Source organism: Camelus dromedarius, chromosome 12 (assembly GCF_036321535.1).
Source record: "Camelus dromedarius isolate mCamDro1 chromosome 12, mCamDro1.pat, whole genome shotgun sequence".
Taxonomy (NCBI): domain Eukaryota; kingdom Metazoa; phylum Chordata; class Mammalia; order Artiodactyla; family Camelidae; genus Camelus; species Camelus dromedarius.
In genome coordinates, this window is record NC_087447.1 from 44,105,148 (window position 1) to 44,120,168 (window position 15,021).

Here is a 15,021-nt window from a genome sequence, read left to right on the forward strand (position 1 = left end):
TTCAAGTCGTATGCTTTTAAATGAGCTTGTTGAAAGAAACGTTAACAATTCCAAAACGAAATGAAACGAGTTTTAACTTTTTCCTCGCAAAAGCACAAAAAATTGTGGAGAGGAAGTTAACAGGACATTCTTAAAAGGTAAAAACAACTCTTCCTTGTACTAGTCCTCTGGTAGTTACCACAGAACCGGCTCTTCTTTTCGGGCGCTTCTGAGAAAGGATTTCGGCCCCAGGTCTGTTCGGGCTCAGTATCGGCTCCGGCCTCCCCCTCTCTCCGAGCGGCTTCCCAGGCGGCCTCCGCCTCGGGGGACCCTGCGGCCCGAACGGCTGTAGGAATCGCGCGGGGGAGGGCAGCCCCTCTCCATGGACGGCGGGAGCCCGCGATCCGCTCGGCCTACCCGGTCGCGGCCCCTCGAGTAGCGCTCGCTCCGGCCACCGGCGTAACCGTCGCGGCCTCCGCCGTAGGCGTCGGGGGAGCAGCCGCGGTACTCGTCGTAGCGGCCGCCGCCGCCGTAGGATGGCGGGGGCCCCCGCGCGGGGGCGGCGCTGCGCGGGTCCCCGTAGCTCTCGAAGGTGTCTCGGTAGGAGCCTCCGCTAGGATGGTCGGCGTAGTCGCGGTCGCGGCCCCCGTAGCCGTCTCGGTCGCCGTAGCCTCTCGATGGACAGTCGTCCCGGGCGCTGGAGTGGCCGTAGTCGCGGTAGGTGTACTCTCGCGGCGAGGGGGCGAAATCCCGGGGGTCGCGGGCGCTCGGGTAGTCGCGGCTCGAGTAGCCGTCTCGGGGCGAGTAACCCTCCTCCCGGGGGCCCAGGTAGGGGTCCCGGCGCGGGGGCGGCGGCTCCCGGCGCGGCGGGCCTGCGTAGCCGTCTCGCCCCCGCGCGGCCGGGGCCCGCCCGCGCATTCCGCCGCCGCCGCTGCGAGCCGGGCCCGACGGCGCGGCTCTCTTCGGGGGCGGGCCGGCCCTGCGGGGCGGTGGCGGAGGCCCGCGCTTCATGGGCATCGGGGCCCTGGAGGGCCGCAGGTCGAAATCGCCCGCGTAGCTGACGTCGTCCCCGGGCCCACCCCGGGATGGGGGTCGCCGCGGGCCGCCGCCGCGGGCCCCGCGCAGGCCCCTCGGGCGGCCGCGGCTGCGGGCGGGCAGCAGGCCCCGCCGGCCGCTCTCGAACGCCGGCTTGGTGGCCTGCGCCACCTTGATGGCCTTACCATCCAGGGACTTGCCGTTCATGTCTCTGGCGGCGGCCTTGGCGTCTGCCGGGTTTTCGAAGGTGACGAACGCGAAGCCCCTGGACTTGCTGGTTTCTCGATCCTTCATCAGGAGCACCTCGGTGATGCGGCCATACTTGCCAAACGCGGTCTCGAGGGCTTTCTCGTCGGTTTCGGGGTTGAGCCCGCCGATGAAAAGCTTCCCCGGGCGATCCGCTTCCACCATGTCTGCGGGTCGAGCGGTCAGTGGCAGCGTGAGGCGGAGGCGCGGCACACGTCGTGGCCTTCGAGCCCGCTCGCCGAGGGCGACTCCTACCGGTCGGGCGGCGCGTCGTCGCGTCGTCCCCGGAACCGCGGTCGCCGCCCCCGCTGCGCGGGCAGAACGCTCCGGGTTGTGCCCTCTGGGGTCGGGTCCTCGCAGCCAGGCCCGCTCTTGCAGGTTGTGATTGGTTGGTGGTGTGGGGAGGGCAGTCCCGCCGTCCAGGAAGGTTGGCGGTTTTGCGGCTTTCTTTCCATTCGTTCGACTTCGACCTATTAACCTACCCTTGGCTTAAGTTCTTCAGTTCACTCCTGAAAGCACAGATGCAAAATGAGAAGTCGTTAGGTTAAAAAAAAATTCCCCCCCATTGTTCTTCCTGAGAGGAATTTTAATACATTACAATCCAAGTTACCGAAACCACATTCAGACGGAAAAATTAACTGAAAAATGAAATAATGGCAATTTAAAAGTTTTAAAATGCAGTTTGTATGTAGTGTATTAAGAATAAGATTTTTTGCATTGCCGAACGGGGAGAGAGAACTTGGTAAGTGTGGAATAGGAAGATGAGGGAGTCATTCTTTGTACCATCTTTCCCTTCTGCATCGTTTTCTTCCATTTTTCAACTTTCAAAGGCCTCATGGTTATGTAGTGTTGGAACTGCCCTTTAAGCTAAACATTGAAACAGAAAGTCACTTGAGGGACAAAATAAAGACGAAATGTAAAAGCACTTGGACCCTCTGGAAACAGGCATACCTCAGAAAAACAAAACATTTGGGGGTCATTCAGGCAAATTACACAATTCAGATTTGTTCCTCACGATATTTTCTGAATGGAAGTAAGTGTGACGAGTAAATGGGTGAACCATCTTTCCCTGAGATTGTAATGTCTAAAGACATCTTTTTAAAAAACTATCTTTACTCAGTGCTGTTTGTGCATGTATATATTTACTTATGTTATATTGTTTGCTGCAATAACCATATAACATTGAAAAAGGTAGTGAAAGCAGGTGTTTTTACGTTTTGATTTTAATAGCGAATCTTTTAAGGTTTTGAGATTTTTAGCATGCATGAATGGAAGTAAAGTTTAAATGCATCAGTTCATGTGATGAACTGCAGTAACAGATTTTTATTATTAAATAATTACTATATTTCTAAGGTAAACTTGTTTGGGATGTATTCATTCTTAATTATATTAACGATTTTTGTTTGCTCATACTTAGAAATTTTACATTTCTGAGCGTAAAAGGTATCAGCCAATACTTTTTTTCCCCCATACTGAGTGGAGATTTCTCCTAAATTTCTTCTAGTTTCAGTCTATTCAGAGTTTTAAAAATTTCTTCTTGACTTGGTCTTTGGAAGATATACTTTTTTCTGGGAGTTATCCTTTTTACTTTAACTTCAAATTTTATCAATAGCCATGTCCTGTTTTGCTTTCTCTTTTTTGTGACCAGTGTTACCAGAATTTGTTTATATTTTCAAAATACAAGCCTTTTTCTTTGCTGATCCTCTGTATTTTATTTGCTGCTATTGTCTTTTTTTCCCCTTCTTTCCATATTCTTTTGATTTAGAATTTGTGTTATTTTTGTCCTGGTTAGGTGAGACACAGTGCATTAAGAGTTTTTAAAAAAAAACATTTCTTCTACTTGTATCTAAGTTTAAAATTTATTCTCAATGTATTTACTAGTTAACAGCATGTCCTGAGCTGGTACATGGTGTTTTCATTGTTGTTTAGTTCCTAACATTTTCTCATTTTTCGTTTTCTTGACTCACGAAGAATTTTTAAAATTTTCAAACATGTATTTCTGATTTTTCTTTAACTTGCTCTATACGATCCATTCATTGGTGTCTGCTGAGACTTGCTTTGTGACCTAACACACATGTGTGTTTGTATGTGTATTTTTTTTATGTGTGTCTGATGTTCCATAGATGCTTGAGAAGTGTGTTCTCTAAATATTTGGGTAGAATTCTTTCCTTACATAGTGATGTTCAAGTCTTCCTTATCCTAACTTATTTTTTATTTGATAGAGTTGTCACTGAGAACTGTTTTAAAATCCCCTAATTGTGGATTTGTCAATTTCTCTTTATTTTTATGTCCATTTTTGCTTCATGTAATTTAAGATTATATTGTTAGATATGTAAAAATTAAGAATTGCTATGTGAATGCCTTTATTATGTAATGATTCTCATTATTCATAATATTTTTACCTTAATTTGTTTTGTCCAATACTTATATAGCTCAGTATTTTTCAGATTTTTTTCTGCCAGCTTAGTGTACGCTGCCTGTTAACTATGCCTTTCTTGCCTTTTTCCCGTCTTTCTTGCTTTCTCTTGTATCACAGGGTTTGTCTTCATTCATTTCTCTAATAATGCGGACACAGTCTTATGAGTGGGTAAAATGGCCAGTGGTCCCAAGGGTCTGGGACTCCTTGACAAGGGAGGCTCATGCATTATGGTATCAAAACTAGAGCTGCAATTAGATTGAGAGAATATAGAAATGTAAGGATTGATAGGATTTAAGTGGAAGTTGAGAATGTTTAAACATGTAATGCTTTACATGATGTGATTGGGTCTGTCTCTTTTACTTGAATGAATTATGTGGATGGACATTGCATTGTAAAACACAAGGCATGTAAATTCACCTTTCAGGCAATATTAGTTGGACATGGTCAATGGGAACAAACAAGATCGCCTGAGCCCACACAGTACAGGATAAAACCTTGAGTGCTGGTATCGAGTGAATTCTCTCTACCATAGACCTATCTGGAATGTATACTGGGGCTAATAGCAGAAGCCTGTGAACGCCTCACAGAACTGACTGGAGAATTTCCATTTGAGGGGCAGTTACTAGCTTGCTGTTGGACACTGTCCCTATGACTGAAGGACATAAAATAATCTTATCACCTCATACCCATTAGTATGGTTACTATCAAAAAAAGAAAGGAAGAAAGAAAGAAAGACCAGAAGAACAAATGTTGAGCAGGATGTGGAGAAACTGGAACACTTGTGCATTATTGGTGGGAATGTAAAATGGTGCAGCTACTATGGGAAACAGCACAGTGGTTCTTCAAAAAAAATAAAAATAGAATTACCATATGATTCAGCAATCTACTTTTGGGTATATCTACAAAAGAATTGAGTCTCAGATATTTTACATCCATGTTCATAGTAGCACTACTTACAATAGCCAAGACATGGAAGCAATTTAAATGTCCATAGACAGATGATTGGATAAAGAAGTTGTGAGATACAAACATATACACACACATACACACATATTTATCATACATATTTATATGCCATTTGCAGCAACATGGATGGACCTAGAGATTATCATATAAGTAAAGTAAATCAGACAGAAAGACAAATACATCACTTACATGTGGAATCTAAAACAATGACACAAATGAACTTATTTACAAAAATAGAAAGAGACATAGAAGACAAACTTATGGGTACTAAAGGGGAAGGGAGGACATAAATTAGGAGTTTGAGATTAGATACAAACTAGAATAGACAAACAACAGGTCCTACTGTACAGCGCAGGGAACTACATTCAATAGCTTGTAATAACCTATAATGCAAAAGAGTATATATCTATATATGTATAACTGAATCACTTGTTGTACATCAGATATTAACACAGCATTTAAATCAACTATACTTCAGTTCTAAAAAAGAACCATTATAGTACGTATTGCACTAATTTGGATCACCAGGTGACATTTCTTCAGACCAAGGAACATCCTTTACAGCCCCTATTGTAAAGAGATGGACAGGGAGCTCTCCTGCTTAGATAATAGTCTGGTAGAGAGTTGGAATGGACAGTTAAAACATCGGTTGTCTAAAGGGCTAGATATAGTTACGAAGGGCTGGCTTGCACATCTTCATGAGTGTGCACACACACACACGAGTGGGGCTAAGGAGTGTCCTCACTAGAGTCCTTGTCTTTTTACTGGTGGATCTGGGATGGAGGAGGATGCTAGTAAGACTATGCAGTTTTTCCCACAGGGGGGATGACTGATGACTATAATTTTTTCTTTCTTTCCCACATCACCTCACCTTTCTTTTTCTTACATGTGATGAAATATGTATCTATCATTCATTTCTTACAATGATTTATAGCAAGTGCCCACTTTGGAGAAATTCATTTCTGGCCCTTTTTAGGGAAGGGCCTTCACAGATTGGGACACTGGTGATTATTATGAGTCGTGAAACTGACCAAGCAGCAAAGATCTGGGAACTACAAGAGAAAGGAGAACCCAGGACAGCAAGTAACGAGAGCAGTCGCAGCCTCAAAGCTCTGTCTGGGGTTCTGCTTTCTCTGGTATGGAGACCAGGGTTGGGGTCGCCTCCTTTCCAGGCATGCCCACGCTCCTACCTGGCGCCCTAAGCCGAGTTCTGACCGCACCTGTCTTAGGGACAAAGACCGGCACCCACTGAGACGCCAGCCCGGCCAGTGGTGCCCGCCCCTCCCTACCTACAGCTAGCACCAACCTGCTCCCGTGGGGCGGCTAAAGCCTGCTGAGCTCCTTTCCTCAACTACCTAGGATCCAGGGACTCCCACTGGATGTGGATGCTGCGATTCCAGAAGCCTCCGGAGAGCTGGCTGTTCCTGGAGCAGTCTCCCAAACTGTGGGAGTCAGTGGGTTTTCCTGTGCTAAAAAGATCACCTGCTTCATTGAGTTGCTGGGAAGCTGGAAAGTAATGCAGATGTTCCCAGGAGGAGTAGGATATTTTTGCTTTCATTCATTTACTGAGAAATCTGTTAGTGGTAGGAAGGAAACACGGTGGTGCTTCATTAGGAAATGGGGAGAAGGTGCTGGTACTTAGAGTGCTCAGCATCGGGGAGGATGTGATAGTGAAACTGCAGTCTGTAGATGATCCAGAGCTGGCTCTGTGAAGAGTGGAAGAGCAGAGCAGGCAGTGAGCACCTGCTCTATGGCAGGCACTGTAGGTGAAGGAGATTCTGAAGGTGATGACAAATAGTAAAGGGGGCTGTTAAACGACTAATCACATCTGAAAGACAAAAGTACTAACATGTGAGCTCATAGTCTTTCTTTCCCCTTGTTGCTATAAAGGAACCCATTAGTTTTCACCCTGTCCTCTGTTCTTAAAGAAGTATCAATATTTGCTGAGAGAAGATTTGTGATGATAAAGTAATGAAGACTAAGGCAGGAAGAGAAAAATATTACAGAGGGAACAATATATGCAAAGGAAAACAGACACAATGATAAGCTAATCAGTGTTTTTCTGTTTGAAAGTACTGTTGTCGACCTGGAGACTGGCGTGCTAAGTAAGCCAGAAAGAGAAAGAAAAATACTATATGATATCACTCATATGTGGAATCTTTAAAAATAAAGACACAAATGAACATATTTACAAAACACAGACAGACTCACAGACACAGAAAATAAGCTTATGGTTACCAGGGGGAAACAGAGAGGGTGGGGAGGGATAAATTGGGAGTTCAGGATTTGCAGATACTAACTACTATATATAAAATAGATAAACAAAAATAGCATAGCATGGGGAACTATATTCAATAGCTTGTAATAACCTATAATGAAAAAGAATATGTATAAAGGTTTACACTGTGTTTAGGGGTCAAAAGATGAGGCTGAATGTAAGCATTAGAGGTGGAAGGAGGGGGAAAACAGACTTGAGCATTTTTTGTGTTTTGTTTTTACAGAAAATTACATTGAAAGTGGTGTGGAAAATACAGTAGAATTCAGTAAGAGAAGCCAGGAGACCAGACAGGAAATGATGATTTAAAGAAGCTGTAGTAGGAGACTGAAAAGAAGTCTTTTCAACCTAGTTTTTCATTATAATTTTCTCTTGCATTCTATGTCGTATTGATGATAGAAGGTATGATACGTGTTTTCTCCCCACACCACCAAGCAATTAACTCCATTCTCCTCAGATGAGACCAGCTGTCGCACAGATTTAACTCAGTTCCGACACTGTCTGCCTGGAGATAGCATCGGATCCTGTAGGTTAAAGTGCTCCCACTTCAGATGCTAGTCACAAGTCCAAGTTGTTAACTGTGCATCTGATCAACTGACTATAAATCTGAGGTTTCCAAGACCCCCTCCTGAGGTTCAATTAATTTGCTAGAGCGGCTCACAGGACTCAGGAAGGTAGTTTACTTTACTTACTAGGTTACCGATTTATTACAAATGACAATAAAGGATACGAATGAACAGCCAGACGAAGAGATACATATGGCAACGTCCTGAACAGCAAGAGCTTCTGTCCCCAAGGAGTTTGGAGCCTGGCAGGTGGATATGTTCTGGTTTACCATTCTGGAAGCTCTCCAGACCCCTCCGTTTGGGTTTTAATGGAGGCCGCAGCACACAGGCATGATTGATTAAATCACGGGCCATTGGTGATTGACTCAACCTCCAGCCGCACCCCATCCCTGGTGTTAGGAGGTATGACTGAAAGTTCCAACTCTTTAATTGGTTGGTTTCCCTGGTAACCAGCCCCCCATCCTTAAGGGATTTCCAACAGTCACCGCAATAACATTAACTCAAGTGTGGTTGAGAGGGGGTTGTTATGAGTTACCCATTTCACCTGTATGGCTCTGAAGCAATTTCAGAAACTGAGGACAAAATTAAAATATTAGAACAAAAGATGCTACCATTGCTCTTATTAGGAAATCCCAAGGGTTTTTGTGTGGCGAGCCAGGAACAAAATTTATTTTATTATAAATCACAACACCCTAGGAGGGTATAGACAGTTGTCCTTCAGACAATCTCCCTCCTCCTTCAACCCAAAGTTCACTTTCTCCTGGGCTAAGAATCAAGAAAGTTAGTGAGACATATTTTTTTAGCCTCCATTGTATAGATAATTGAAGTATGAAAATATGAAATATTTGCCAATATTACAGAACTTGTAACTGATAGTAAAAGGACTAAATCCCAAATCCTTTGATTCCAGATTCACTTGATGTGTGAAACATCATCTGATGCCAGTAGAAACCCTCAGTTGTGACAACCAACAATAATCTTGGTGGCCACATCGCCAACAGAGATCTACTTGTTCTAAGAGGTGAGCACTGTTAAGAAAAATTATCCAAAACAAAATTAGGCAAAAGGTATTACTGGTGTTACTAAGTGTCCTTTTAATTGTAGTTTGAGGCATATTGTCTAGCAGACTGGGGGTTGTCTGATTTCCTATGGGTGTGTCTCTTTATGTTCAATTAGCTAAACAAGGAGGCCATTAGACTGAGGTGGTTCTAAAACTTTAGTATTACCTTGCTACTAAGCAAACCAAAAGGTTATAAATGCCTCAAGGTTAAGAAATCGAAACCTAAGGACAACCAATTACAGCCAGCTAGGCTTTTCCAAATAAGGAAAATACTTCAGCTTTGGCCAATCAAGTAATTTCCTTGCTTTGCTTTTTGCATCTTCTCTATTAAAGTCTTTCCCCTAGCTCCTGTCGGGTGGAGTGCGCCTAACCATTTCTGGTTTGGCATTCCCCTATTTAAATAGTTTTTTGTTTAAATAAACTCTTAAAATTTTTGATGTGCCTCATTTTATATTTTAACAGTTCTCTGACTCTTAGTTCTATTGATCAGAACATTCACAACTTTGTAAGGGTAAAGGTTATCTTGTAGAAACCTAATAGCAGTGCAAATAATTCTTACCAGTGTAAATTTTCTCTATATGGTTGAAAAGATAATCCCAAAGGTTATCATTTATTGCCTAGTAGGACATTAATCAGTTTTGTATCTACCTTACTATGTTATTCTAACTTCTAAAAATGCCTTTCATGATGGATATATAAACTCTTGTTCCTCAAATGCTTTGTAAATCAGCATCTCACTAGCTCCCTTACTAATGAATTGATAATATTCTTTCACAAGAATTCACTCTGCATCTCTATAAGAGTCATGATTTAAAATCTTTGAAAATTATTTTACTGCTTCTCTGGATCTACAATGGACCAATTAGTCTTTGGAAAACATTTTAAACCAAAGCAGGGGAAAGAAGAGATCTTTTCTCCTTGGTTGCCAAGCTGAAAGCATGTGAGCTCCAAGCTGCCTGTAACATGTTTCTACCACATTTACCCAATACCATAGCCTCAAAATATCTAAAGGAAAATTTTAAAGAACTATACAAATAGGAAATCTGTCCATCCTATTAAAAGATTTAAAGAAAATATTCTTAATAATTTATAGACTGAGAAAATTAGTACAGGAAAATTTGAACTGCATCATTAAAAACCTTGACTTAACGGCTACATATACACATACACATTTTCACTCATGGGAAAATGCATATTATTTTCAAGTACACATAGAAAGTTGATTATATATGAGGCCAGAAATTCTATTTTAACTAATTTCAAAAATGATTTTCATACAGAACACATTATCTGAACTCTGTTACGTTAAAAACCAATAGCAAGATGATAACTTTTAAAATGCCTGTTTGGAAATTTATAAGCATGCTTCTTTGTGACATATGGGTCACATAAAAAGAATTGTGTAAATCAGAAAATATTTGAACCTGAATGTTAGTGAAAATACTCCATATTCTGGATGAATTGGAGGGTATTATGCTTAGTGAAAAAAGTCAAACAAACACTGTATGATACCACATATATGTGGAATCTAAAAAGTAAAACAAACTAGTGAATGTAACGAAAAAGAAAGAGACTCAGATCAACAGAGAAAGAACAAACTAATGATTACCAGTGAGAAGGAGCAAAATAGGGGTAGGAGATTAAGATGTACAAGCTACTATATATAAAATAAGTAAGCTACAGGGATATATTGTACAGCACAGGGAATATAGCCAACATTTTATAATAACTATAAACGGAATATGTTTAAAAATTCTGAATCACTACGTTGTATACTTGAAACTTATATAATATTGTAAATCAATTATACCTCAAAAAAAAAAGACTCCATGTTCAAAGCATGAGAATTCAGCTAAAATGTAAATAAGAAGGGAATTAAAACCTTAATGCTTAAAATAAAAGGCTGGAAATCAATAAGGTAAGACTCTAACTTAAGAAGTAAGCATACTGACAAAACAAATTCAACGATAACAGAAAATATGAAACAAGAATTTACAAAATAAGCTTATAAAAAAGAAAACAGACAAAATATAAAGAATCAACAAAGCTGATGTTTGATTCTTTGACTATCCTCTTTGACTCCTTAACTACACCATTTAAAATTACAAACCATCCCTAACACAGAGCTGTGTTTAGGATAAGGGGAATGGTTTGCCTGATGCATGAAATTTAAGGAGATGCCAAAAAACAAAGAATCTCAGTAGGGGAGGAGGGTATAGCTTAAATGGTAGAGTGCATACTTGGCATGCACAGGGTCCTGGGTTCAATCCCCAATTACTCCTCTAAATAAATAAATAAATAAATAAATAAATAAATAAACAAACCTAATTACCTCCCCCACCAAAAACAACAACAACAAAACAAACAAAAAAGAACCTCAGTAATCAAGATAAACAACATTTTAGGGGAATATTTGTAAAAGTCAAAATCAATCCAAAAATATTCATGGTAACCAAATATTAAACATTTAAAGAAAGACAGTGTCTGACCCTGTACTTGAAACCCTGAGAATAAATGCCTCACTTGCCACACCCTAATCCCGGCCCATAGGTTCCCTGACAGCAGTGATACCAGGCATGTTTTCAACATTTAAATGGCGGTGCTTCTAGTGTACTGTTGTCAGCACAAGGGAAACAGTCCTTGTCGTGCTACAGAAGTAGTTGACAATATAAAGGGGATTCCTTGGTCTTTCTCCACCAAGTAGCTAATGTCGTAAATTATAACATTCCTCCTAGTACTTGTCCTCTCTTGCACTTGTTATAAATCATAATAGTCATGGTATATTTTAATTAATTGTTAGAATTAATTTTCAAATACATTTGGTCTTTGCATATATATTCATAAGCAATATTCAGCTTTCTCTTTAGTGCTGCCTTTGTAAGTTCTATCATCAAAGTTCTCACTGTATAAAATGAAATGAGAAAGTTATCTTCCTCTGTTATCTTCAGTGCTCTGAAATTGGGTTTAAAAAACAAAAGAATTTTCTTTTATCTGAAAATTTGGTAAAAAAAAAAATCACCTTGATGAGAAGCATTTATCAACACCTTGGCTGGAGTTTTACTTGGGCAGCTTGGAAATCCTGTTGTCTTTGAAAGATAAGATGCTCACTGCAGCCCAAAGCTGCTGTGGGAAAGGAACACCCCTTCTCTGACATGTACTTCCTTTTCTGTGTTTGTTACAACAGCCCGAGGCTAGCTTTCTCTAACCAGCATGATTGTCATCACAGGGAGTCAACCTCAATACTGACCCCTCTCTAGGTATCATCTCTGCCAGATGTCAGCGTATCACTGTTCTGTGCAGCTATCAGCTCCAGTTACATTACCTGCAAGTTGTCCCATGATTGCCATCTGCCCCTTTCTAACTGCCTTGGTTCACTCTTGTCTCCAGCCCTGCTACAGTGACCCAGGAGCTGTTATCCCAGCTAAGAGGCTTTCTTATCCCCTACAGACAGGGAGAAAAAACTGGTAAGAGTTGGTGGTGGACTAAGGAATGCCACAAATTCTTTGACGCTATTGCCATCAACAAGTGATGGCCCTTGAATCTGGGGTGGCCTCGATAGTTCTGACCAAGGAAGTGAAAGAAAAGTGACCTTATGCCAGTTCTGGGCCTAGCTTTTAAGAGAATTGGCAACTTCCACTTGACTTTTTCAAGCCCTGAATCTCTAACAAAGTAGTCCTTCCTCCCTGCTGGAGAGGCCCTAAGCCTAGAGGGAAGAGGGGCCCAGCCCAACTCAGCCTGCCAGTCACCCATCCTGTCCAAGGCACCAGGCATGTGACTAAAGTCATCCTCAGGCTTCTACAGCGACCCGGCTGTCAGCTGAACACCACCAAGGGACACAGGGGGATGTCCTGTGGAGCGTAAGAAATGCTTAGCTGAGCCCCTTCTGGTTCTAATCCATCACATCATGAAATATAACAAAGTGACTCATGTTTTAAGCCCCTGTGTTTTGGAATAGTTTGTTACATAGCGATAAATAACCAAAACATTCCTTCCCAGAAAATGTCATTGTGCCGTGTTTCTGCCAAATGGAAGAATCCGTTTTTAAGTTCCAACCCCAATAACCTTTATATCTCCTTGTATCTTCACAATCAGCTACGGAAAAGATTGATTGCAGAAGTGGACTCCTGTTTCTACTGAGATTAGTGAGTCTTAAATATTAATGTATCAAAGAATTGCCTGGAAAATTATCAAAAATGCCTGTTTCTAGGGCCCTCACCCAGATACCTTGATTCAGTAAGTCTGGTGTGGGGGCTTAGGAATCTCCATTTTAAAAAAACACCCAAATGATTTTGACCCGAGTGGCCCCAGGCACTCAACGGGGAAGCATTCAGTAAAATGTGCCGCAGATGGCGAGGCTGTGAAGAAAGCCCTGGCGGTGGAAATGGAGAGAAAGGCAAGCCAGGTGCTTGAACGTAATCTTCCCCAGCCCCCCTCCTCTAGTCTCACTTCTAGGCTTCTCTGAATTCTTCAATTCCAAGTTCAGTGAAAAACATGTTACACTTGCACAGAGCTTTAAGTCTTCCATTTTATTTTTGCCTCTTAACCCCCGTGTGAACTAGAGCATTTTACAGAGAAGTGACTAACCTATACCTGGCAGACGTCAAATGCGGGACATCTGGACATGAAGCCCCCCGGCCTTGTCTTGCCGGGGTCTTTATTTGGCTCTGTTCAAGACTACCAGGTTTTTTGAGTCAGAGACACCGCCACCAGGAGCCATCCTCTTCGTCAAGGTCATCACAGTCCTGCTGAATGGCAAGGTGTGGGTTGCTGCTGCACACCGCTTCTAGCAGCTCCTGGGCTTCCTCGTCAAATGCCTCTTTGCACAGCCTGAGAAAACAAGGGAACATCTCTACTTGCCACGAAAGCACCTCCCGGTTTCCCCACAGCCCTTTACTTTCTCTGGGGATTTATTTGAGCGGGGGAGACCTGAAAGAGAATATGAACATGGCTGGGCAGCGGGCAAGGAAACTGACCGATCCACTGAGGGAGATACAGCAGCTGAAGGACAACAGAGTATAGAGAGAAAGAGAAAATAGGTTAAGATTTTAAAGGATCTGCCGAGAGCCTTTTCCTATTCAAGCAAGATAGTTCTACTAATCATGACTATGAAAACAGCCAACACAAACGCATTATATGCTAGGCACTGCTCTAAATACTGCCTGTGTTGACTCAGGTGGTCCAGCCTCACAGAAACCCTGTGGGCAGATGTTAGCATTTCATCCAGTTTACAGATAAGGAAACAGAAACACAGAGACTGGGGACTAGCGCCAGTTCAAGTATCTAGTAAGTGGCAGGGCCGGAATTTAAACTCAGGTAGTCTGGCTCCAGAGTTCTTGGTTCCTAACTCCTATGCTACATCATATCTCTTGGAATTCAGTGTTCGATGGGAGAAAAACAAATAAGGGCCTGGACAACACCAGAGGACCCACAGTCAGGCTGAGGCTGAGGCTAGCCCTGAACGAGTGGCTCCCCAAACCCCTCATTCCAGGAACCTTTCCCCCTGAGAAGCCAGTGACGACTTACCCTAGAACCTGCAGTTTACATTCAGGAGACCTCAAGACTTCACATAACTTCTTAATTCCTTCGTGCCCTAAGGTATTCAAGGTCAGGTTTATTTTTATCAGTCTTTGGTTGCTGCTCAGGGTAGAGGAGAGATCCTGACAACAGAGGGCGGTCAAACCACAGTATTCCAACCTGCAGGGAGGAGAGACTAAAGATGAAATGAACTATCTCCCATGACAGCACACACACACGAGATCTGAGAGCGGGGCATGTAGGAGGACCCCAGAAGCTTAAAAAATGAACACAACGTGGGTAAAGTCAAGGAATATAAGTATAATGTTCATTACTTCTAGCTATTTATGGGTTGAAGATATCCACTCCTATATCATATCATGAATTACAAAGTCATAATTATGGTCCAGGGAGTAAATAAAATGTGGAAACACACAAAGGAAAACTATGAAGCAACTGAATCCTTGAACAGGATTAAAAGTATAGCAACATAAGAAGATTTTAGAAATACGGTGTTGAGTGTAAAAGGGCAAGGTATATAATGAGGTCTCTAGCACCATGCCATTTATGCAAATAAAAATGCATACACCTAGAAACAATATTACATCTTTTATAAGGACACACAATTCTATGGTGTATTTCAAACACATTAGGTAAGTTGCCTACAGGTGAGAAGGAGATATGGTTAATGGAGATACATTAACTAACCAACCAACCAACAGGCAACAGAGGGCCCTTGCATAAACCAAAGATAATATAATATCACGAACTGATGAATCATATTCAACTCAACCTTCTGGACCTGATGATTCGCCCCCAACCCATTAATTTTAATTTTCATCTTCTGTTTATCTAGCCATTCAACATTTAAGTGTCTATATAGGTGCTGAGTATGTAAAAATATTTTCCAGTTGCTACCCACATGGAACACACATAAATTGGTGGGGGCAATAGTCCAATT

The 15,021-nt window shown here is 42.2% G+C and overlaps 2 protein-coding genes across 2 annotated transcripts in view; both read right to left on the minus strand.

Annotated features, from left to right (window-relative positions):
- RBMXL2 (RBMX like 2) lies at nucleotides 1-13,215 on the minus strand. Its single transcript, XM_064492613.1, has 2 exons — nucleotides 13,131-13,215; nucleotides 1-1,769 (listed from the first exon to the last, which is right to left on the minus strand). The coding sequence occupies exon 2, from the start codon at nucleotides 1,423-1,425 to the stop codon at nucleotides 244-246; it is 1,182 nt and encodes a 393-aa protein (XP_064348683.1). The 5' UTR covers nucleotides 1,426-1,769; nucleotides 13,131-13,215; the 3' UTR covers nucleotides 1-243.
- Nucleotides 13,054-15,021, minus strand: part of NLRP14 (NLR family pyrin domain containing 14) — a 26,977-nt gene continuing 25,009 nt past the window's right edge. Inside the window, exons 10-11 of the mRNA XM_064492614.1 lie at nucleotides 14,070-14,240; nucleotides 13,054-13,373 (exon numbers count right to left, since the gene is read on the minus strand). Of these exons, the coding sequence (XP_064348684.1) occupies nucleotides 13,238-13,373; nucleotides 14,070-14,240 (307 nt within the window). The 3' untranslated portion in view covers nucleotides 13,054-13,237. The remainder of the gene's footprint in view (nucleotides 13,374-14,069; nucleotides 14,241-15,021) is intronic.